The sequence below is a fragment of the Rattus norvegicus genome, chromosome 4 (genome assembly GCF_021556685.1).
Source record: "Rattus norvegicus strain SHRSP/BbbUtx chromosome 4, alternate assembly SHRSP_T2T, whole genome shotgun sequence".
NCBI lineage: Eukaryota > Metazoa > Chordata > Mammalia > Rodentia > Muridae > Rattus > Rattus norvegicus.
Genome location: NC_141537.1, coordinates 149974823 through 149999068, shown reverse-complemented (window position 1 = coordinate 149999068; position 24246 = coordinate 149974823). Strand labels below are relative to the sequence as shown.

General features: G+C 46.7%; 1 protein-coding gene across 4 annotated transcripts in view; it reads left to right on the top strand.

Moving 5' to 3' along the window:
• Vgll4 (vestigial-like family member 4) overlaps positions 1-24246 on the top strand; it is a 113590-nt gene that overhangs the window by 50561 nt on the left and 38783 nt on the right. Inside the window, 1 exon segment of one of the 4 annotated variants that reach the window (NM_001015004.2) lies at positions 541-1038. In NM_001015004.2, coding sequence (NP_001015004.1) covers positions 957-1038 — 82 coding nt within the window. In that variant the 5' untranslated portion in view covers positions 541-956. 4 annotated transcript variants of the gene reach the window in all.

Below are 24246 nucleotides of genomic sequence, written 5' to 3'. Positions count from 1 at the left end.
CCACTCACTTGTCCCTGGGTCTCAGTTTCCTCTTCTGTGGAAAGATTTGCCTCTGGTGTCCCTCGCATCTGTGCAGCTACAGAGCTTAGGAAGGAAGTTACATGTAACATTGACTTTGAAAATGTAAACATTCACTGTGTCCCTGGACATAATAAAACCATCTTACAAAGAAACAAAGAAACCTTGTACTGAATACAGCACACCAGGTGGAAGCCCTGGATTCCCAGCCCCTGGAATAAAGTTACCGAAAGTTAAGTTCCATGTACTTTGCCTCCACAGCAGGTTTTCTTTTTTAAACTTTGTGCTTAGCCTTCCCCACAAACAAAACAACCAAAAACTTGCTGGGTTCTCTTCCTCGGCCTCTGGCTCTGGCGGCCTCTGAGAGGAAAGACTCTCCTCACCCCCTGTGCCTCACTGTCCCCTCCTCTTTCTGCTTCCTGCTAACTCTGCATGCGCCTAGAGCCTGATCCTGTGCCGAGGCGCCAGTGAGCATGCTCACAACACCCCCCCCCCCCCCAAAGCAGAGGAAGCTGGTTTACATACGAGTCATACCAAGCATAGCCAGCATGTCAGTGCAGTCAGCTTGCAGCGGGCTGTGAGGGAGAGTGCCTTTGTCCTAAGAAATGTGCTTTGTGTTTTTCTTTTTTACTGCTTTCTTTTTAAACCCCCAAGACAGGCTTGAGAAGACTTCTGAAATGATTTTTTAAAGCCGAATAGAAGACAGGATCCGACACCTCCCACAAGCCCTTGACGGGTTTTGTTTGAGTCTGATTTTTTTGTGTGTATGATTTTTTTTTTTAAAGCCTTTTACATACTTTGTTTTGATCTTGTGAGGCTGGGCCTCTGTCTTCCTGAAGTGTTAGGAGAGCCTGGTGCTACTCAGCTAAAGACTGAATTTTGAAACTTTCTGGGGGTAAAAGCAAAGAACTGTTTTTCTTTGCTAGCCGGACAGATAAATGCTGTTTATGAAGATGGACCTGTTGAACTACCAGTACTTGGACAAGATGAACAACAATATCGGCGTTCTGTGCTATGAAGGTAGATGTTCCAGAATGTACTCTTTTGAGTTTGTAACGGCCACTCCTCCTTTTGGGGGGGGGGGCTCTGACTGGCTTATGAACATTTTCTTGTCTTTCTCGTGATGGTGGAGTGACTGGAAAGAGAGTTGTACACCATTTCAGGACAGTTGGCTTTTGCCTGGCAGGAGGGTGGCAGCGGGGAAGGGCTGGAGGCGACACATTGTTGAAAGTTTACTTGCAATGTACTAGCAAGATCTGACAAGATCATTACATTTGAAATTATTTTCTCTTTTGATTTTGTTGGTACTTTATGCATACGTAGGAATTTTTAGAAGCTAGGAAAAGTTAAACATGTGGGTGTTAGAGTAGAGGGGAGGGGCTTTGGGACTTATTTTTAAACATATCACCGTGTACGTGTACAGTGTTCTGTGTGGACCCTTGCTCTGCATTTCATGTGGTAGAGGAACAACAACAGAAAGCCACAAGTAAGTTCTTGTTTTCCTGAGCCATTGTCTCAGACATCGAGGGTTTTTTTCTGTGGATTTTGTGGAGCTGGCAGGGCCTGGTGTCAGGGAGCCCAGGCCAGGCTCTTTGTCTGCCGCCCCATTTCCTGTGTAGAGAGCTGACAGTGAGACAGGCTCCCTCCAACCTCAGCCCCTGGCAATTGCACAACAAGCAGCCAGAAGGCTGAAGAAAGTGGAAAATGCCCCCACCCCTAGGTTGGCTCATCACCTCCCCTTCCCCTGGGCACTCCCTGTAGTATTTTAAGTTTCTCTGGAGAAAACCCCAATCCCATCTTTTGGAATCTTACCTACGTGTGCTTTGAGACCAGGGTAATGGGGTTGAGTTGTGGTACTGGACTGGCAGGGAGAGACCTGGGGCTGCCGGGCAGTCTTTCCTGGTAAAAACATGTAGGAATCAGGGTACATCTTCCTGTTGTGGGCAGCAGGCTCTGGGTTTTCTCCCCTAGTAAACCTAGGGGTCCTCTGCTTTTTCTTGAACAGAAGTTAGAAGGGAAAGCAGCACTGTTTGTGTTCATGTAAAGTTTCAGATCTGCTTCTTAAGTTATTGAAAACATACCCGCTCTCTTTCAAGATTGCTTTAAAATTAACTCCATGGGGAAAATCTCATTTAAAGGGCGTTTGTTGTTGTTATTGTTTTGCTTTTTAAAAATAAGATATTAATTTACTTTACTTTGACAAATTTCCGCCACATATAAGAAGCGTCTCAGCTTCCAGGCCCCTCATCTCAAAGGTTGGATTCTCCAGAAGTCACCAGAAACGATTTCTGGTGGGATTCGTGTATTGTCTCTAAAAATAAAAAAAAAAAATCAGCATCTCCAACAAAAGCTGAAAACTTTTAATATGATTTCTTTGTCAACAAATAATCTGACATTAAAAAACAAAACAAAACAAAAGAGTGCCTGGCTGGCCTGGGTGAGGAGCTCAGAGACTGCTAGGACAGTGGTTCTTTCCTCGTGTCCCGGGAGGAAGTTCTGCAGCTCCCGCAGGTGGGCGAATGATTCCACAGAAAGCGCAGATGCCAACAGTTAGCTGTCTTGTTTCCTTCACTGTTTGGAGGAACAGGCTAAGAATCCGAGAGCCGAGTGGGATCATAGGCTATCATCTGTTTAGCTTAAACATCTGCTCCTGTTTTCCTTATTATGAAAGGTAATATTATTCTAACACCAAAATAAATACACCGGAAATGAAGGAAAGCACAGGAAAACCCGAGTGGCGCTCAGAGCCAGTTGTTTATGTCCTCTGGTTTCCTCGCTGTAAACACCACACACATCTGGTCTCAACTGCCAGCACCATGTGGAAGGATGGGTGTAAATCATACATGGGGTTCTCTCCTGTAAAAAGTCCGAACACGGCTAAGACTGGTGGCACACGTCTTTAATCCCAGCACTGAGGAGGCAGAGGCAGGTGGATCTCTGTGTTTGAGGCCAGCCTGCACTTTCAGGGGAGCCAGGGCTATATATAGATACCCTGTCTTAAACAAACAAACAAATCAACCAGCCAACCAACCAAAAGAGAAGTTGGTCCATTTAAATTCTGAAGGGCTGCGATTGTTTGCATCGGGCCAGGGCAGTGATGTGGATGGTGAGCGGATGGGGGGGGGGGGTAGGTGGCATTTGATTTCATCTGGGGTGCAGGCCAGTCTCCTTCCTGCCTGTCAATAGGGGAGAGACTCAGCATTTGCCCTGTTGGCTTTAGAAGTGAAGGTGTAGGAGGAGAACACTCTGCCCAGGTGGGTTCAATGACAAGCCTAGGTGCTTCAGGTGAACTGTGTCCTCACCACTTTCCTTCTCTTAGCAGCTGCCATGAAGATGGGTCAGCCACTTACCCCGCAGCACACAAGGACCCCTGGATCTTACCTTTGGGTCCACTCAGGCTTGCCCTCCCTCCTTGAGGCCGTGGGCCGGAGCCTATATTATCTTCTGCTAAACCCACCTTCTTCTACTGAGGAGCCCCGTGTAGCCCAGACCTGTTCTAAATGGCTGGGGTTGTTCCCTGCATGGCAACCCCATGCTAGTGCTTGCCCTCAGAGTCACCTTGAAGGAGGATTGAAAGGCCAATAAAGAAAAACAAATACCCCAGTACAGGTTCTAGGGAGCCTAAGATATTGAAACAGAAAATCTGTCTAACTTTTGAGAACCAGTTTCTATGCTAATGATGAGTGACTTAGTAGACTTGCTTGTGTTGGTCAATAGGCTCTGGAGCCTCGTGGTCTCTTACCACCATGCCCCACAGCTGACCACCACATCCTGCCTTACTCTTCTGATTGGTCCTATTGTTACCTACAGAAGTTCACTTTGGCGTCTGTCTCCATTAAAAAAAAAAAAAAAAAAAAGACAAAGGGCAACCCCAGCCAGCCCTCCCTTCCCTTTTGCCTTTGAACTCTAGAGCATACCCCACTGGACGGTCAGAAACCTCATGAAGGCAGAGTGGCTGCCTTGATGACTGGCACGACCCCAAGGCATAGCTCAGGGCCTTCCTGGGCTCCAGGAAGTGGTTTACGGTGAACAGAGAAAAGGTCTGCAGGCCTTCCCCTGGGCTGTGGTCACTGCTGTATAATGGAGTCTCTAATTATAAATGTTGTGTTTTCTCTAACTAACTTGTCACCACAGAGCCAACCAGGGCCTCAGACATCACCTCATACCTTCGCCTCATCTTGGCTAATGAAATTGGAGCCGAGAGCGTCTCTCTGTTCAGGTGGATTTATGGTTTGTTGCAGGACTGAGCCAAGTTTGGAGCCCAGGAACTTCACCCATCTCTGGGCCTCTTTTTCCCATACCACCTTTCCAGAGTTACTATCTGTCCTCTGCTCCCATCCTCAGGACCGAGCATGCTGGAGGATAGGGACTGGCCACACCCAGCTTGGAGTGCATTGCCCTGCCGCCAGCTGGCCCAGGTTCCAAGGCTTGTTTGATGTTCAAGGAAGAGTAGTGATGCTAGCTGCAGATGACCAGCCTTCTAGAACTTTCTCTCCCTGCCGCTCTAGATTGTGGGGGTGGGATGGGGTTGGAGGAGGAAGAAAAGACCCTAGCTAGAGGCCAGGTCCCCAAGAGTGAGTCCTTCAGGAAGTAGAGGAGAGTGGGATGTTTCAAGATGGCTGACAGCCATATTTACATAATTACTAAGTTCTGAAAACTTAGATCCTAATAAATGCTCATGCTTGGCCGTGGCTGTAAACTGCTGTTAGTGATTCTTCAATTATGGGTTAAGAGCCATTAGTGTGTAATTTGGTAGAAGAATGCACTCCTTTTAATTTAATAGCGTGATTTGTCTTGGGAGAAAGTAAGGATGAATTGCGTATTGTGATGGACTCAAAGCTTCAGAGAAGGCATAGAGAGTTCCTCGGGGTTTAGAACTGTTGGCTGTTTTAGAACATAATTACACTTGCTTCACCACAGGCTGCATTCAAATCCATTTTCCTGGACCGGAAGGGGACATACTCACTAGAGCTGCCCAGCAGACTGAGGCTCTGCAAGTCTGGGCATGGGCTCTTTTGTTTCTTGCCAGTCTACCAGCAACAGGTTGATGGAGGCCTAGCTTCATTATTTTTTTTTGTCTGAGGAGGCTTTGGAGCCTCCAATGCTGTTGGGTGAAAAGGCAACAAGTCCCAGGGGCTGGTCCCCAGCCCTACACACAGATCAAATGACATGGTTTTTATCCAGATGTATTCCATGATGGTGTGTCTGTAACCATTTTACTGTGGAAATTCATTCAATTCTAGCATTTTACAGGTGTGTGTGTGTGTGTGTGTGTGTGTGTGTGTGTGTGTGTGTGAGAGAGAGAGAGAGAGAGAGAGAGAGAGAGAGAGAGAGAATATGGGAGGGGATTGGTAAAAGCCCAGGTGAGTGCTGAACACTTCTGTCCTTGTTCCTCCTAATTACAGCTTGTGCCCCGGAAGGTATGATTAGAGCCTCCTTCCTTCCAGCTCCACGCCCATAATTCTCAATCCCCTTCTGGAAGGATTGTTTGACTTGGCTGTTATCTATGGGAGCTGGCATTTGGCTTGTTAGAAGTCAGCCCTAGAAGGTGTCGTTGTCCCCTTCCTCCTCTGCCTTGTGTCCCAAGAGTGTCTGCGTTCATTGCTGTGAAGCAAGCCTTTAACAGTCAGGCTGTATAGATAGATATAAAGAGATCTCTGGGCAAAGGAGATTGCTCAGTGGGTAAAGGTAATTAGACCCAAGCCCAATATTCATCGGATTTCAATCCCTCGGACTCGCATGGTGGAAGGCGAGAACTGGCTCCCAAAAGTGGTCCTCTGACTTCCAGGACACACACATCCCCGCTTCACCCACTTCCTAAATAAATGTAGAAGGAAAGAAGGAGGGAGGAGTCTCTGTGGCGTATTCAGAGCCTCTCAGTTCAGCTTAGTTCTGCTCCACTGCCAGAACGAGGCAGAAAACTGGGTTTTGTCATGAAGAAATTAGATCCAGATTTAGCTCATTGCTTGTATACAAATATATATAAAAAAAATCTTCCCGGGGAACGTTCCTGGCTGTATCTGCCTCATCTCCATGTATTTAATGTTTATTTAATGACAGTTTATATTTAATGCCATTTGTATATTTAGCTCATGGTAATTATTTTTTTAGCCTTGCTCAGCAGTGTAAGTCTGTAGTGCGAGGCAGGCCTCCTCCCTTTTTTATTTGAGAAAGAAGTCATGAGTTAGTCGCCCTCCAGCGACAACCCTCCCCCCCACGCACGTGCTTTATTATAAAAATGATTTCTTTTCTGTTTGTGCCGTACTCCCCTGCTCTCACTCTCAAGTGGATGCCACATGCTCGCTGACTTTATTTCTACTTTTTAAAAAAGACTACGCTTTCTAATAAACGCAGACGGGTGTGGTGTGCCACACACACGCAGGTGCTTGAGGAGACCAATAGACAAGAGGGAGCTGGGGTCATAGGCAGTTGTGAGTTCCCAATATGTCACCTGGGAAACAAACTCTCCTGTAGGACCAGCGGCCACCTTTAATCTTAACCACCTCTGAGCCCCCAAGGGTTTTGGCTTGTTTATTTTGTTTTTCGAATCCTGCTACGATACGGATATGGGGCAGGGGCCTGTGTGTGCCATGCGTACGGGTGGCAGTCAGAGGGTTACTTTGTGGAGTCAGCTTTCCTTTTCCACCTTTATGTGGGTTCTAGGGCCTGGGTGGCAAGAACCTTTCCTGCTGGGCCATCTGCCCACCCATGTTCTAGAAGTTCTGAGAATACTTTCTGCCTGTTTGCCTCACTGTGCCGACTTTTTAGAAATTTTAAAGTCTTGCTTATATTAGTGTGTTTGTGTACTTGGGTGTCGAGGGAGGCCAGAAGAGGTCTCTCATCTCTGGAGCTGATATCAAAGGTTGCTCTGAGCCACCTGAGGTCCGGAAATGCAGCCAGCGTTCTTAACTGCTGAGCCGTCTCTATCCACTACTAGGCCAACCTTCAAATTCTGTGGATTGTTTTAACTTTGGGCTTCACTGCTAGTTGAAAGAAAGTCTGCTTACCCTAGTAAAAGTAGAAAATCTAGCTGGTGTTGGGGATTTAGCTCAGTGGTAAAGGCCCTGGGTTTGGTCCCCAGCTCCGAAAAAAGAAAAAGAAAAGAAAAAAAAAAAAAAAAGAAAATCTAGCTGGGTGGTGGTGGCACACTCCTTTAATCCCAGCACTCAGGAGGCAGAGGCAACAGGTCTCTGAGTTCAAGGCCAGCCTTACCAGAACTTACAGAGTGAGTTCCGTGACAGCCAGGGCTACACAAAGAAACCGGGTCTCAAAACAAAACCCAAAAAAAGGGTAGAAAAATCCATTGTATTTACTTATTTACTTTGGACAGGTTATGTAGCCCTGGCTGGCCCTAGAATCCACTATGTGAACCAGGCTGGCCTCCAAGCACACAAAGATCCACCTGCCCTTCTGTCTCCAGTGTGCATTAAAGTGTGCATTAAAGGGGCATACCACCATACCTGGACTGTAAATAGATCTTGAAAAATATTTTTTTATTTCTAATTGCGCGTGTTTGTTTGTACATGTGGGCATGGTGCCAAGGGAGGCCAGAAGAAGTCATTAGATGAGCTGGAGCCACAGGGGCTTGTGAGCTGCCATGTGGGCGCTGGAAATGGAGGGCTCCCCTCGGCAAGTGCTCTTACCTGCCCAGCCATAGCTCCAGCCCTGGCAGGGGGGCTTTGTTTTGTCTTATATTGCTATTCTAGCCCCATGTAATTGGAACTATTCTGCATGCTGTCTTTCGGGGGTTGTGGAATATGCTGGGGGGGGGGGTGGAAGCCGAGGGGCCACACACATGCATAGCACATGCTCTAACCCTGAATCTCGTGTCTTAATGACGTCTTGTGAAGTGGCTGAATGGTCCTGATGTTGCTGTCTTTCCCATGGGCAGCCAGGCTGCAGCTGAGAAGGCCGTCTCAGTTCTGGGATTGACAACTTCCTGTTCATTCACTAGCTGTTAAACATCTCCTGATGCTCCAGTTGGAATTTTTCCCAGATGGTTTTTCTTTCACATTCCCCACCACCTTTTCAAGTCCTCCTCCCACCCATACCGATGGAAGGAAGGATGTATATCCAGACCATCTTGGTCATTTCTTTTGGAGAGTGCATTTGGGTGGCACTTGTGGTGATGACAGTTGGGTGACATTTGTGATGCCAGACTAAATTGGGACCTGAGTGGGGAGACTGATTCTGCATCAACAGGCAGGTGGCTTGAAGCTGACATATGACATGTCAGCTTTGCTGTAGCAACAGCCTCCTGTGGGCTGGGAAGGGACTTTAAGAGACACAGAAGAGCTTAGACAAGAGCCATTATCCAAGTAGTACTCGACTGGCTTTGTGGGGGCAGGAAAGGGACATTGTTTTCAGCAGTAGCTGAGAATTAGTCATGGTTTTATTTCTAGAGGAACAAAATAAATAAATCTATCTATCTATCATCTATCTATCTATCTATCTATCTATCTATCTATCTATCTATCTACCCACCCATCCATCCATCCACCCACCCACTTACCCACCCACTCACCTACCCACCCACCCATCCATTAGATTTAATAGAATGGTTTACAGGCTGATGTCCAGCTAGTCCAAAATGGCTGACTTCCGACAGAAGGTCTAAGCATCCAATAGTTGCTCAGTCCACGAGGCTGGATGTCTCAGCTGGTCTTCAGTAGACACTGGATCCTGAAGACGTGGGCTCTAATGCCACTGGAGGAATGGACTTGCCAACAAAGGCGAGAGCAAGCAGGCAGAGAGCAAGCAAGCTTCCTTCTTCCACATCCTTTTCTATAGGCTGCCAACAGAAGGTGAGGCCCTGATTGAAGGTGGCTCTTTGCACCTCAACAGATCTGGATTAAAGGTGTATCTTCCTAGCTCAAAGATCAGGGTTAGAAATGGTTCTTTTCACTTCAAGTGATTTAATTAAGAAAAAAAAAATCCCTCGCAGGTGTGCCCGTCCATTTTGGTTTTCGTTAATTCCAGATGTAGTCAAGTTGACCACTGACAAGAGCCATCGCAAGCCCCGTGCGACTGCTGAAGTCATGAATGGAAAGGCGCTATCCATGTGCATTGTGTCATCTTGTGTCTGTTTCCCGTGAAAATGGTGCCTGTTGATTCCTCTTGGCTAGTGATTGGACTTTCATAGAACAAACTCTGGCATTTAATGCTTTAGTGCAGATGTGTGCTGCCAAGCAGAGCAGCAGAGTTGTTTGCACTACCCATAATCCAGCTGGTCAGTGTCCATGTTTCTTCCCTGATAAATTAAGAGGGCCATGAATGCAGCTTTTGAGCAGGTTTTCTCATCTTCATTGTACGGCTGCACCATCCCAGAGTCCGGCTAATTGAATTTTTATTTTATTATTGGAAGCACTTTTATTTACCCATGTTCTTTTATTCTTATTAGGCATTTTAAAAAACTGTTTTCAATGCACTTACTTAGCGCATGTGTGTGTGTGTGTGTGTGTGTGTGTGTGTGTGTGTGTGTGTGTGTGCATGCTTGCACAGATACCACAGCTTTTGTGTACAAGTCAGGGGACATCTTGTTTTCCCATCTGCAAACTCCTTTGAACTTCTTCCCTCCCTCGATTCTTCCCTCCTTCTCTCCCTCTCTTCCTTCACTCCTTCCTTCCTCCTGGCTCTGTGAAAGTCCAGCTCACCCCCTAGACTCAGTCTCACCCAGTAGGTTACCAACCCCGTGGGCCTGAGGGATTAAGAGTTGTTTTCACCGTCTTCTTCCCCTGGTGTTTTCTCTTTATGATGTACAACTACAGGACTTCACACCCTTCTCTGTGCCATGTGATCTCCTTCAGCTGTGGGGGTCAGTTAGACTCTGCCTTGCAGTCCAAGTTACAGGAGGGAGAAAATTAGCTTAACCTGTGCTTCCATTCTGGCCCCTTGCTCCTCAATCCACTGTCATCTGAATGTTTTTAAGGATTATTTTTAGAGAGTGAGACATCGTAGTAGCATGTGCCTTTTATAATCCCAGCACTTGGGAGGCAGAGGCAGAGGGATACCTGCCAGAACTACATAGAGAGACCCTGTCTCAAAAAGCAAACTAACAAAAAGATTTATTTTTCAAGGCTGAGGAGAGAGCTCAGTGCTTCAAGGGCTCATTGCATGTGCCTGAGGACTAAAGCTCAAATTGTTAGAAGCCATGTAAGTGACAAGTGGACATGGTGGCCCACTGGTGGGGGTAGCCATATTGGTGGGCTGATCTGGCCTCTCAGTGAATAATATGGAGGAGGGCTTGAAGGTGCTTATTACCAACACCACACCTCCACATGCACACAGACACATTTATACCTGGGTGCGCGTATGCGCTTGTGCACCAACACACACACACACACACACACACACACACACACACACACACACACAAATGGAAAAAGAAAAAGGAATCCAAGCTATTTGCATCATATATATTGATTATTATGCACATTAACTGAGCCCACCGTTACATTTCAGTGCATGTGCTGTGATCTGGTTTCTGCTCACACAATCCCTTTGGAACAATGGACGAGGTCTTGCAATAATTATAGTGACCTGCTCAGTACACACGTTTTAGTTCTTGTCTGTGGGACCTGGGGCTCCCCTGTTAGCCTAGCTGGGCTTAGTCTCCCTGTTGCTAGGATACCAAGCTATTGCACCACTCTCTAAAAACAGATTTATTTTTATGTGTTTGAATGTTTTCTTGCATAGTATGTCTGTGTGTCACTTATGAGCTGTGCCTGTCGGGGCGAGAAGAAGGTGCCAGATCCTCTGGAACTGGAGTTGCAGGTGGTTGTGAGTCGCTGCATGGGGGCTGGGAGCCAAATCTGGGTGCTCCGCAGTAGAATGTGCTTTTAACTGCTTAGCCTTCCATTCAGGCCTCACTCCCCTAACTCGGGTCCTCAGGCTTGCACACACTCAACTCCACCCTCAATAACTAAAGTTTCTTTCTTTAGAAAGTTTTTATGCTTATGTATGTGTGGCTGAGTATTTGTGGTGCGTGCAGAGGTCAGAAGGGAGGGTCAGATCCTTCTTGAATTGGGTTACAGGCAATTGTGGACCAGCTGATGTGGATCTAGGAAAGGATCCGGTCCTGCAAGAGCAGCCAGTGATCAAAACTGCTGAGCTGTCTCTCTTAAACCCTATCTAGGCTTCCTTAACTCTTTGAAGGTTGTCCCAGGAAGAAACCAAGTAAAAAGGGAGGCAATGTGAATGAGGTACAGAAAGTAGAGGGCAGAGAAGCTCAGTCTGTGTAGGAAACGTTGATGAGCGCTGTTTGGAATGCAGTTGCCCTGCTTGTTCTGATGTCTGTCGTCTTGATGTTGGTCCACCTGTAACTGAACTCATCGTTTATGGGAAATTGCTTCTGCTCAGTTGTGTACCAGGCACTGTTTTATGTGCTAGGAATACAGATATATGAACCTTAAGATGCTGGCCTAAACTCCAGCAGCAAGTACGGGTCAGTGCAGAAGGTTAGGGCAAGTGCTACCGTTAGGGGTGGGTGCCTGTGTGCTGATGTACTGTTGGCAGTTGGCAATAGTCGTATACAGACTTGAAAGTCACTAGTTTTGTTTGCAAGCTATAGAACATAGAGACGAGTGGACATCTCTATGGTCCTGTGAAGATCTTAAAAATATACATGAAGGAAACAAACGTATTGGAATCTTAAAAGTATGAGGTCTTCTATTTGGTTTATTAAGTATAGCCACAGTCCAAGAGTTGCATGTAACTACGGTGTTAGGAGGTAACTTTTTTTTTTTTACAGTGGTAGCAACTTTTTGTTTTTAAAAGGCTGTGTGATTCATTAGGACTCCCACTAGTAACAAAATATGTTTAGAAGAAGAAGAAGATTCAGTGAACTTAAGAAGTCCCCAGAATGATTTAGTTCTGTATTCGTCTCAGACCTTTAAAGATAATGCCTGACTCTTAATCTTTCCACTTCCTGCTCTGCGTAGATCTCTGAGCCTTGAGGGATCGGAGTGTGATAAAGACGTTTTTTTTTTACCGTGTTCACACTGTCCAGTCGTGGTTCTCGGTGTTGATTTCCATCTACTGCAAGAAGAAGCTTTTCTGATGAGGACTGAGTGATAGGCAGATCTATGTGTATAGCAGTTGGTCATCAGAAGTTATTTTATTGCTATGTTTGTTTGGCAGAATAATAGTAGCTGGCTTTTCCTTAGACCTATGACCAATGCAGTCTCAGGTTACTGGCTACTTCATCAGTGTCAGGTGTGGGCTCCTTCTCATGGAGTGAGCCTTGAATCCAGTCAGAAGCTGGTTGGTTACTTCTATAACATTCGTGCCATGATTGCACCAATATGTCTAATCTCACAGGCAGGTCATTGTGGTGGATTTCAGGGTGTGTGACTGGGTGGTGTTGATGACTCCCTTCACGTCCAGTAGGATTCAGAACACCTTCCAGAACCACAGATGCTCGTCAGTAGGGGTGAAGCTTCTGGTTGGGCACCAGCTCAACGTCTTTGTATTAGGACATAAGTATTTGCGTCACTGATAAGACATTGTCATCATGGAGAGCAACCAGTAGCCTTGGACAATAGTTTTGTGATGTTTGGGGAGTTTCGTGAAATGCCCTTGGCCAACAAAATATAATCAACAAAATATAATCCATTCTTGGCACTGGAAGTTTTACTTTGTGGCATAAGTAGTTGGAGCACTGTCTTCCTCTGTTATTTGGTGACGCCATTTAGATTCCTTTTGTATCTGTTTATCTTTTGGAAGCTTCTACAGTGGGTTTCTTGTGGTTCTTCGAGTGGCCTCTAGTTATCCTTCCTGTATCCAGTTCTTTATGCTCTCTCCCATCCTCCTCCCTATTTAGTCTGCTAGTTTCTAGTTAATTCTAGTTTCCCCTTTATCTCTCAGTAATCTTATATTTTATGTTTTCTTCCTTGGGAGACCCTCTCCCTTTCTCTGGTCCCTTACTGGGTATCTAGAGCCCTGTGGTTATTCAGTTTGTAGCACACATAGCAAAAGCCGAAAAGCTACCATCCACATGCAAGAGACAACATGGAGGTCTGGTTACCTCAGGCTGGTGGGAGACTCCAAGGAAACTGTCTTCCAGGCAAAAGGACTGACACACATATGACCTCAGAAGCTATGGCAGTAAGCACAAGACCTGTACAGATTCAAGCCAGATAGGGCCCCACCCCTAAATCGGAAACTACATGCAATTGATACCCTCTGCAAAGGGAAAATCTGTTTTCTTGGATGGCATGCCACTGGGTATATCAGTCACATACCAGGGCAGGGCGCACACCCAGGGGCAGTTTGCCAATATGAAGTGAACTCAGTGGTATTTTAGAGACTTTTTGTTTGGTTTCGCTTTGGTATTTTTTGCCCTATATGTCTTTTGGTTGTTTGATTTGATTTTTGTTTTTGTGATTTTATTTGTTGTGGAGTTTGTGTGTGTGCATTTCTTGTTTTTTGTTTTGTTTTGTTTTGTTTCTTTATGAAAGAGAGAGAAAAGAGAACGTAACAAAGTTGGGTGGGTAGGGAGGTGAGGAGGAGCTGGGGGAGGGAAGTTATATTGAATGAAAAAAATTCTTCAATTAAAAAAATAAAGAAAAGGAGAAAGATAATGGCTGAGGTGGGGTAGTGGTGGTACTACCCCTGGTCTCAAGAACTTACTCTAAGATGCCACCGAATTTGGTGTTCTGGAAAGCAATGCAAACCCCACGCTTCCCTTGGACAATGGTTTGGGACTCTCCACCCACTTGGCTTTCCTTCCTCCTGTGCTTTTATTGAGACATCATTAACTGCTCAAGAGAAAGCTTTTTTTTTTTTACTGTTTCCTTCTTTTCATAAAAAATAGCATCATATTAAGTGAGAATTTTACTTTTAAAAGTGCAATTATATTTTAATTATTTTGTGTGCATGTATGGCCGGTGTGTGTGTGTGTGTGTGTGTGTGTGTGTGTGTGTGTGTGTGTGTGTAGTGGGGATTGAACCCAGGTAATCATGCTTGATTACCTATCACCTTTCCCCACTGAACCATCTTGCTGGCCCCTCAGGTTAGAATTTTGAGTTTGTTGTGCCTAAGAAACAACAGTTTGTGAACTGTCAGACCTCAAAGCAAAAGATGGCTGGCGTCTGATTTCATGGTGTGCCGTGGTGGTTTGAGGATGGCGCTGTTTAGCCCTGGAGGTCTAAGAAGTTTGTGTGGAGCTGCTTAGATCTGGTGAATCACGATAACTGTGTACAGAAAGCTTATCTGTGGGTTTTGTTCAGGGTCATCATTTGGGGAGGTTGGGATGACCAAGACTTTCATTATGAGTGCCCTAGCATCTCTAGACTGTTCCTTCTGTTTTTAATTGTTTATTTGAACAGTTTATATACATTTATCTTGGTTGAGTATCAGGACAGAGATAAAGGATCCTTTAGGCTGTGTGTGGTGCCTCACACTGTTATCTGACACTAAGGCAGGAGGTTGAGAACTTCCAGGCCAGCCTGAGATGCTCAGTGAAAGCCTGTCTCATCCAGTATTTGTACCCAAGAGCTGTGTGACACGTCTTTGCCACCGGATGTCATAAAGTTCCACCTGCCTTTGTTTGCCCTTTATCTTGACATGTTGGATCCACTCCTCTCCCAGAGGCAGCATTTTCTGCTGTCCTGGAGCAGAGCAGCCTTATAAACAGACACATTCCTATAAAACTGAATGGATTTCTAGGTTGGTCTGAGGCCAGTTCTACAAGTAGAGTTAAAATATCTTGTAGCTAGTGGCAGTTTTCTTTGGAGCCAGGAGAATTCAAGCCACACTAAAGGTGACTGTTTAAATAATGGCAACCATCATCTGACTAGATCCACTTTCAGAGCTAAACCCTCTTCCTCCCCATCACAGCATCTTAAAGTGTAAGTTCCTTGAGGGCAGGTCCATGAGAATGCAGCCTGGGCAGAGAGGGCAGGGTGGTGGTGGTATAGGAGGACATATTGATAGGAAGCTATACGTTTGTGTGTGCTCTTTGCCAGGAGCACGTGTGCAGTGCTATGTGCAAGCCGGGTTGTAAGCAAGCATGCAGAAGAGTGAGGTCAGAGAGCCCTCTGGCTAGAGGACAGACATATCTGGGTTACCCTGGGACCACTGATGTCTTTGGCCTTATCTTTATTTTGTTTGGCTTTGTTCATCCATCTACCATGTCCTGTAAGACAGTTGGCTGCTCAGAGCCGCTGTTCCTCACCTGCAGGATGAATGCAGAACGCCCAGGTTGAAGAGATCCCACAGTGGTGCTTAGAGTGCAGGGAGTAAATGGCATCTTAAAATGCCTATTAGTGTTCTGAGGGCTCTGAAAACCCCATCTGTGCTAGATCTCCATGATGGTTTGATTAACATTGGTTCCCATAGACTCAGACATTTGGACACTTGGTACCTGGCTGGTGGCGCTTTTTGGGGGAGGTTTAGGTAGCACAGCATAGCTGGAGGAATATATCACTCACTGGGCACGGGCTTTGAGATTAAAAGCTTCATTCTGCTCCCTGTTTTCCCTCTCTGCATTTTGCTTGCATTTGTGTTCACTGATATGGTCTCTCGGTTTCCTGATCCTTCCGCCGTGTTGCTTGCTTGTCATATCTCCACATCATTATGGACCCCTCTAGAACCATAGCCCAAATAAACAGTTTCTTCTGTAGATCGCCTCAATCAGGGTGTTTCCTCACAGCAACAGACAAGTAGCAATATAATCTCTTAAACAGGGAGGAGAACGCCAGACCCTTCAGTGAAATGAGTGGGTTTGGATATGTGTCCACCCATGTAGGGGAGGCATTTCGTTTTGACTGGCAGTAGTGGTGATGGTGATGGTGATGGTGTGATGGTGTGTGTGTGTGTGTGTGTGTGTGTGTGTGTGTGTGTGTATGATTCTTTTATTTCTGTATGATGTCTTTCCTTCTTCATGTTGAGAAGAATTTCCACGCATTAGTCATGTTGTGCTCAGCTATCGTTACAGAAGTGACAACAGCTGACAGGATCATGGTCCCAGGGGCAGTAACAGTGTGGTTTGTTATTGGTGTCTAAATGACATTTTTAGTCCGTGATGTTTCGTCTAATTCAAGGTGGAGATAAAGCACTAAGTGTACATTTCTGAAATCTCAGAAGCAGGCATCATCTAACTAAAGCCGTGAACGATAGCACCAGGTGATTTATGCTTGTTTCAGATGTCATGAAACTAGGTTGTGGACCTCCCGATGTAAGATGCGTTGCCAGGGTGAATTTTCTAACATATGTGGTCACACATTTCTGTCACAAGTGACTCTTCTGTCCCCAACTAGTAGCCTTTGAAAAATATTTTGGGTCTGAAGGTAAAGCCCTTGGCACTGTTGGAATTCCAGAAGGATGCACCTGTCTAAATGTGTTAGCTCTTCAACCACGATAAAGCACCTGAGAGAATAAACTTACTAAGAAAAAGGTCCACTGGGGGTTTCAGTCCTGGTCACTTGGCCCTGTTGCACCGGGACAATGGTGAGGCAGCATATTGTGTTGGGGGCACATGGTGGCCAAGAAGTCACACACCCTTCATGTCCCAAACCTAACTTCCTTCCACTCACAGACTGGGGATCCAGCCTTGACCACATGGCCTTACCTGAACCACAGCATTTGCTGTCTTACGGCTCATTTTATAGCCACAGTCTGTAAGTATCACAGTGAGGACAGAGGAGTTCCCAGAGGTGGATCTTCAGGGCACACACCCTGCTCTGCACCATCCCCCAGCATCTCAGCGAAGGGTGGCAGTGGCTTTGTGGATGCTTTAAACATCATTAGGTTGACTGGAAGAATGCCCTGCTTCCCTCTGGGAATACTAAAGTTATCTCAGCAGTTCAAGCTTCCCTCTATTCCTGCGCCCATCCCTCCTGTTTCTGTAACTTCCAAGACACTGGCTGACCGGAAATCACAGACTCCTAGGAGTTTGTTCAAGGTCAATTACAGGAATTATATGACAGATTTCGCCTTATGCAAAATAGGAAGCAGCTAATGTCAAAGGTTGGTTCCAAATGGGGAGACTGGGGTATCAGCCAGGTACCGGGAGGCCACTTACCTAAGTTTCTATTTATAAGAGGTAAACATTTCAAAACGAGGATGATGTCTGGTGCAGAGGTGATTGTGACGAGGGCTCCATAGCGGGCAGGGCTACAGGTGCTTCATGAGGTACTGAGAGGTCAGCATATCCTCACTTCTGGTCCCCTCAGCAGTTTGAAAGGTTAGGTATGGATCTAATTGATATCAATATTGATCAGTTTGAAAGTGGAGGTGGGGCAAAGATATGCCAAGCTCTCCTGAAAGTGTCATGTCCCTGTAATAATTGTGATCGGGGCCAGGGTCAGGTAGAGGAACCTGTATCAAGCTCCAGCCTGTCGGGTGGTTCTGCCGTGAGTGGTGCTGGAGAAGCACTGCACTAAGCCAGAGAGAGGAGCTTCGCAGGGAAGTTAACCGAGAGCCATTGGGGCGTCACAAGGAGAGCTGAGGTCACGGTATTATGAACTCAGTGGATCCCAGGTCTTTAGAATCTTGCCTGTTTGACCCATGCATGTGGTCAACTGGGTGGTCACGTGCAGCCAAACATCAGCACTGCTCAGAAAATCTTAAGATCAAAAAGCTCATTTCGCTCTAGTGTCCAGCACGCGCTTTAGACTACAGAGAGGCAGGTTCTTGACTCACACACGCTCTGTCCTCTCCCCCCCCCCCCCCCGTCCCCCAACATGTTGACAGCTCTACATGCATCCAGGAGGATCAGACATCTTCGTGGGAGAATGCACCCATGTGGGGCGTATGGAGCAGTGGGATATGTGTGAGGTCCCCCCCCCCTGCATTTAGCCACTCTTAAGATCCGTAACAGTAGATCTGTAAAGAGCAGAAAGGTTGATATGTTTGCCATCTGAGGTTATCTACTGAAACACGTGTGTGTGAGCATAGTGGACGGTTCTAAGATGACAGTTCCAGTAAGAAACAAAGGAGAGCACAGAGTCCTCAGGTACAGCCCACTGTTGCTTCTGTATCCAGCAGGATGGAACCTGTGGTAGAGGATGCTGTGGATTGCCGCCACTGTCCCTAGGAAGCATTATTGAAGTGAGATGGACAGCCTGCTAGACCCTTGAGGTTAATAGTAGAGCGAACTAGAGACCCAGAGAACTCACCATGACATAGCCGACCCCGTGGCTGCAAACCACTCGTCCATTTAATTTACCAGATGCTCAGAGACTCTAGAGCATCCCAGGCCAAAACATTTCACCTTTGCTTTTTTTCTTCATTAGTTTAATTCCCACTGACCTCATGTCAAGGCTACATCAATTTAGGAACGTTGTAGCAGGGGAGATGTTTCAATAAGCTCTGTCAGGGAGGCTTTAAAGAAAAGCTGGCAGAGCACAGGCAGCCTCTACAGTCTGTGACACTGAAGTGTGACACTGCCAGGAAGGAAGGCTTTGGAAAGGTGGCTGAGCTGCTGAGGTGTGGGGACATCTTTGGGGAGATTCTTTATCCTTTATTATCCAGAGTTTTACCACCCATTTCTTAGGTGGTGGGAATTTAGCGATGGATTGTATGGGCCAGCCTCTCAAGAAATGGCCAGAGACGATCATGGCTTTATGCAAACCTTCATCTTAGACTCATATGTGCCTTGTAAGGGGGTAAAGAGGGTCTCATCCCCGGAGGTCTTTGCTCCTAAAATGAAAACTGTGCTGAACTGCAGGAATCAAGGAAAAGATAGCTCACAGGATAGGAGAATATTTTCATAAATGATGTCTGGAAAAGGGATTGTTCAGAATATAGAGAGCTCAGAGGACTCAAGGACACAGCCAGAGCGCTGGAGGGATGGCTCAGGCAGTGGTTAAGAGCACTGGCTGCCCTTGTGGAGGGGTCTGCTTTTTAGTTCCCAGCACCCACATGTTGACTCACAACCATCTTAACTATAGTCCCAGTGGATCCAGTGCCCTCTTCTGGTCTCTGTGGGTACTACACACACACACACACACACACACGCACGCACGCACGCACGCACGCACGCACGCACGCACGCACGCACGCACGCACGCACGCATATCTAAAATCAGATGGTGCTGGTTATCGCATAACTCTGAGGACACATATGACCTAATCGCATCGGATGCTTTAAAGGGTAGGTGACTCTCAATAAAGCTACTGTAAAATTTAGAGATTTGGACTAGATCATATTCAGTTACTCTGTGTTAGAATGTTCTGTGTATATGCATCTGTTTTACCTTACAGTATTTGGCTGTAACCAAACCTCTCAACCAGCAACCTTATTGGTGGTACCAGTAGGTCATTCCCAGCTCAACATTCTTGGCTGAGCTCTGGGCTGTTACCCCATCTCTCAGTGGATGGTCTGGCCTGGCTGCTTATCTCACCACCAGTTTCAGCTGCCTGACAAAGAGATTGTCACCATACATGTTGAACATTGCGCTCTCTACAGAGCATGGTTGTGAGCGTGTGCATGTTGTGGGATAGGGAGAGGAGAAAGGTAGACTTACAGACGGAGTCTGTCAACAAGGCAGAGTCACAGAACCATGGTCTCATGTCCAGCTCAGACCTTGTCACTGGCTCCCCATGATTGTACCTGTTGAGGCTCAGAATATAGAAGCACCCTTTTGGAGGTGTGTGTATTGAGACAGAGGTTCTCCGTGTGCCCTGGGCTGTCCTGGAACTCACTGTGTAGTCCAGACAGCCTTTGAATTCTCAGAGATCCACTTGCCTCTGCCTCCCAAATACTGGCATTAAAGGTGAGTGCCACTCTGCCCAGCTAAATGGCGGCTTTTAAGTAGGAGTATAAGAGGGTTTTCGTGGTGGCAAGTTTGGAAGTAAGAGAAGAGAGGGCATATAACAAGCAAAGGCTTGTGTCTGCACCTGGGCCTGCAGGGTCTGTTCACTGTGAGACTTCTGCTCACCTGCTAAGGACGTGCTCTGTCACACCCCTCCGATGGGCACAGATATTGCAAATGTGATCTTTTGGCCTTCCAGGTTTCCCTTTACCCACAGTGTGTGACCATGGGTATATTATTGGGCCACTTTGGTCTCCATTTTCCCCAAATGATGGAGCCTGCCTCGCCTGACAAAACTCACAAAATAAAGTATGCATGTATCAAGCCTCCTGGGCTCTTAACAGCTCTAAAGAGACACTTCTGGAGGCTTCCTGTGGTTGGGTCTTCATTCTAGGCACAGTGGGCTGCTCTCTCCTCTGCATCTTCAGCGTGGCTGGGGTGGATTGGAGGTATCATGCCAGCCTCGGTTTCTCACAGGGTAGCTCTGTGCCAGCTCAAGTGCAAAAGCTGAGGGCCAGTCCCAGGCTTGGGCAGCCTGCCCACCAGCTCTCCTCAGACTGCTGGGAATGGAGGCTTAGCACCATATCCACCCACTCCTAGAGTTGACATGGCTTGAGCTGCACACGGGTGAGGTCAACAAAAAACTGCTGAGGTGGAATTATGAGTGCCGTCTGGGACGCCATCTTTTTTCAAACTGTCCTTGAATCTCATTGTTTTAAAATGACCGGTATGGAAGCAATGCCTCTCTCGTCCTTCTCCCATCCAGGCACAGGGAACCGGGCCGTTACCCTTGCGTTTTGTATAGTCAGTGTGGGGATGTGCAGCTGCAGGAATGTTGTCCATTAAGCTGCAGCCTGTGCCTGTGCCTGTGCCCCACTACCCTGCTATGCGCTCAGGGCTCACTTCTGGACCTTTGAAGTGGCCGCCAGCCTTTCATCTTCCGTCATTTTCACTTAATGACAGCCCAGCCTTTGATCAGCCCCAGTTCTTGTCTGTCTTTGGCTTCAGGCTTAGTCACTTGGAGGTAAGCAGAGACCTCAAATAGGCCTGAAAGTGCCTGGCTTTTATGAGCACAATGACTGCTTAACCTTCATATCTTAAGCAAATACACGGAAGGGGAGCTGGCCCTTCCTGGCCCCTCCGAGATAACGTTTGCTCCATGGTAGTGTAAACTGAAAAGGAGACCTGAGTGTGGAGTGTGGGGACAGACCAAGAGCCAACTGCATCCTGCTGTCCCCACCCCGCCCCCAGCGCCCAGTTTCAAGTTGCAGTTGCCCACCCCCACCTCAGTCTTGATGTTTTCAGGGAGAAAAGCTTGTCTGCCTGCTGGGGAGGCTATGCGGAAGCACACTCCGTGCTCAGTGTTGCTTTTCCCACGATAGACTTTTTAGTTTATCATTTCTCTTCCATGAGACCTATCTCTTGGATAACGATTTTAAACTTTGAATTCATATTAAAATCTTGGGAATTACCTATATCTCATCAAAAAAATAGCTCACAGATGCAGTTCTGTGGAGTTTGCCTAGCGCGTGCGTGAAGCCCATACCCTTTCTTTCCCAGTATCGAGGCACCAAGTCACAAGTTCATGTGGTTTTTCATTATGCTCTGTGCTGTGTTACTTTGGTTGTGAATGGTGTGTGTGTGTGTGTGTATGAGTGTGTGTGAGTGTGAGTGTGCGTCAGTGTGTATGTATGTGTGTGTGAGTTTGAGTGTGTGTATGTGTGAGTGTGTGTATGAGTGTGTGTGAATATGTGTGTGTGAGTGTGTGTGAATATGTGTGTGAATATGTGTGTGAATATGTGTGTGAGTGTGTGTGTGTGTGTGTGTGTGAGTGTGTGTGTGAGACCTTGGACAGTCAGGCAACTTTACCTTTACCCACAGAGCCTTCTCACTGCTGTACAGTTGTTTTATTTTATTTTTATTTATTTTTGTGTATATGTTTATATAAGATATGCATGTCACGGTGTGTGTGGAGATCAGAGGACATTTTTGTGGAACCAGTTCTCTCCATCCACCTTCCTGAGGATCAAACTCAGACTGTCGGGCTTTCCTGGCAACTGCTTTTATACATGGAGCCCCCTAATTCTTAATAGGAAATATATATTTATTCTTACCTATATATAGAATTAGTTGTCTGCCCTCCACATAAATCTTCACTAAACATTTTAACTCTTTTTGTCAGCTAACAAGCAAACCCATCCTCCTTTACTTCATTAATTTTAGTATTATTGGAGACATAGGGCCTTGCTGTGTAGCCTAGGGGCTGGCATGCCCCTCCTCTGCGGTCCAGGCTGACTACAATCCTTTTACCTCAGCTTCTAAGTGCTGATATCCAAGCAAGGGCTATTACAGATCACTGGCAAGCCTTAACACAGCCCCTGCCACCGAAACCAGCACTCAGATAACCAGTTTGCAGATAGAGAATGAGGGGTTGAGGCAGGGCTCAGGGCTTCTGTGCATGGGCCCGGCTTCAGTCTCCAACACCACAGACCATGACAAGGAATTAATGAAAAATAAAGACGAGAGGAGGTTGGTGTGTCTGTGTGGATCCAGTGATTATTACTCCCCTCCTCCCTGAAGGGCTGAGGGTGGAATCCAGGGCCTCCCCATGCTAAGCCAGTATTCTGGCACCAGCTCTACACTAGCCTTCTTGCTTTTGCTCTGGCCATTGAAAAGAAATGAGCCCTCTACTGCAGCCACCTCATCTTGGACACACAGTTGTCCTAGCCTGGGACGCCTGGGTCCACCCCCCACCTCCAACAATGCCGACTGCTGCTATTTCCTAGATATAGAGTCGCTGCCTCGTATCGAATGTCCACAGCCTTGTCTCCCTTCCTCTCCTGAGTGCTTTCCCTTCGGGGTAACGTTTCAGAGCCGCCCCCCATTGCAGTCCTTAAGTGGGGTATTAGTTTTCAGTGTTTCCGTGATGGGATACCCTGACAAAAAACAAGCTGTGGAAGAAAGGGTTTATTTGTATTGTGGCTTACAGTTCCAGAGGGGATTCCGTGAGTTATGGGGAGGAAGGCACGGTAGTGGGAGAGTGAGGCTGTCCATAGTCAGGAAACAGAGATCCAGTTTCACACACACACAGGAAGTAAGGTCGGGCCATAAAAACTTCAAAGCCCATCCCTGATGATGTACTTCCTCCAGCGAGGCTCCACCTCCTGAAGGTTCCATTGCCTCTCAAAACAGTGCCACTGGCTGGGGACCAAGCGTTCAAACGCAGGAGGGCACAGGGGACACTTCACGTTCAAACCACAGCGTATAGTTAACTAAAATGCTCATGGAAAGGGAGGCTTGAGTTCACAGTGATTTCTCCCCTGCGGTGTTGTTAATAGTTCCTTGAAAGGTACTCTACATGCCTTGAATTCCCCCCATTTCAGGAAGCCTGGGTGACTTTGCTGGAACTCTGCCTGGGATTTGAGGGTGAGGATGGGGAAAATGAGATGGGTGCCCATCACCCCCCCAACGCAATAGACCACTCACTCTGCAGACAGCCGCTCGAGGCCACCTGCTGTACTCCAGGTGGTGTGTAAGTCAGCCTCAGCTTGTACCGGGCCATCATTTCTCCATATCCACAGAACAGCACAGCAGAGCAGAGCTCTCTGGATGGAACTGGTCCCTGATGGCATCACCAGCACAGTGCTATGAGAATGGCTGACCTGGTGTTTTGTTTATGAAGTCTTGATGTGAATGAATCCTGTACATATTCAATAACCACAGCCACTAAAACGTATTTTAGATCCATACTTGATTGAATGTGGGACATGCTAGGGAGGGTGGAGGGCCCACTGTGCATTGTCTTTTGGAGTCACATCCTGACCAGACTTGCTGTTTCATGAAGTTTAGCCACAGCCTCTGGTCTGGCATTGCCACCAAAGGCTCATAACATCGGTGGATCAATAAAGACAAGGGCGCAGCCTCATGCTCTTAGTATGAAAAAGGAAATGTTGGTTTATTTAAGGTTGATCCATTTGCTCGTTTTTGGTAATGGAGAAATCAGTGGGTACCACCCCTCACTACATGGTCAGCTCCGATCTCCAGTGTGGGATGAGCTGATGTCAGGTGACTCTGATGTAACACAGGTGAGAATACTTGGTGTCACCTCTGTGGGCTCTGGTCAGAGGTGTTTAACTGAAATCTAATTATGAGGAGGTGACCAGACCTGCAAAACATAACATGTCATAAAAGAAGAAGAAGAAATTTTTTTTTCTCAAATAAGATTAAAAAGACACAGCAGATGTGTCGAGCAGTGTGTGACCATGCCACTCTGAAGGAGCAGCTCATTGGCCACCTTTACATGTGAGCTGTTGACAGTCAGTGAGCTGTGCTGGTAATGTGCGTGGTGATGGTGCCGCGGCTATGTACCATTCTTAGACTGTTTGTCACGAAGTACTTAGTGACGTTGGACTGTGTACTTCCAAGTGTACTTTCAGAAATTATAGCAGTTATTTCTAGGGGAAACACTTAA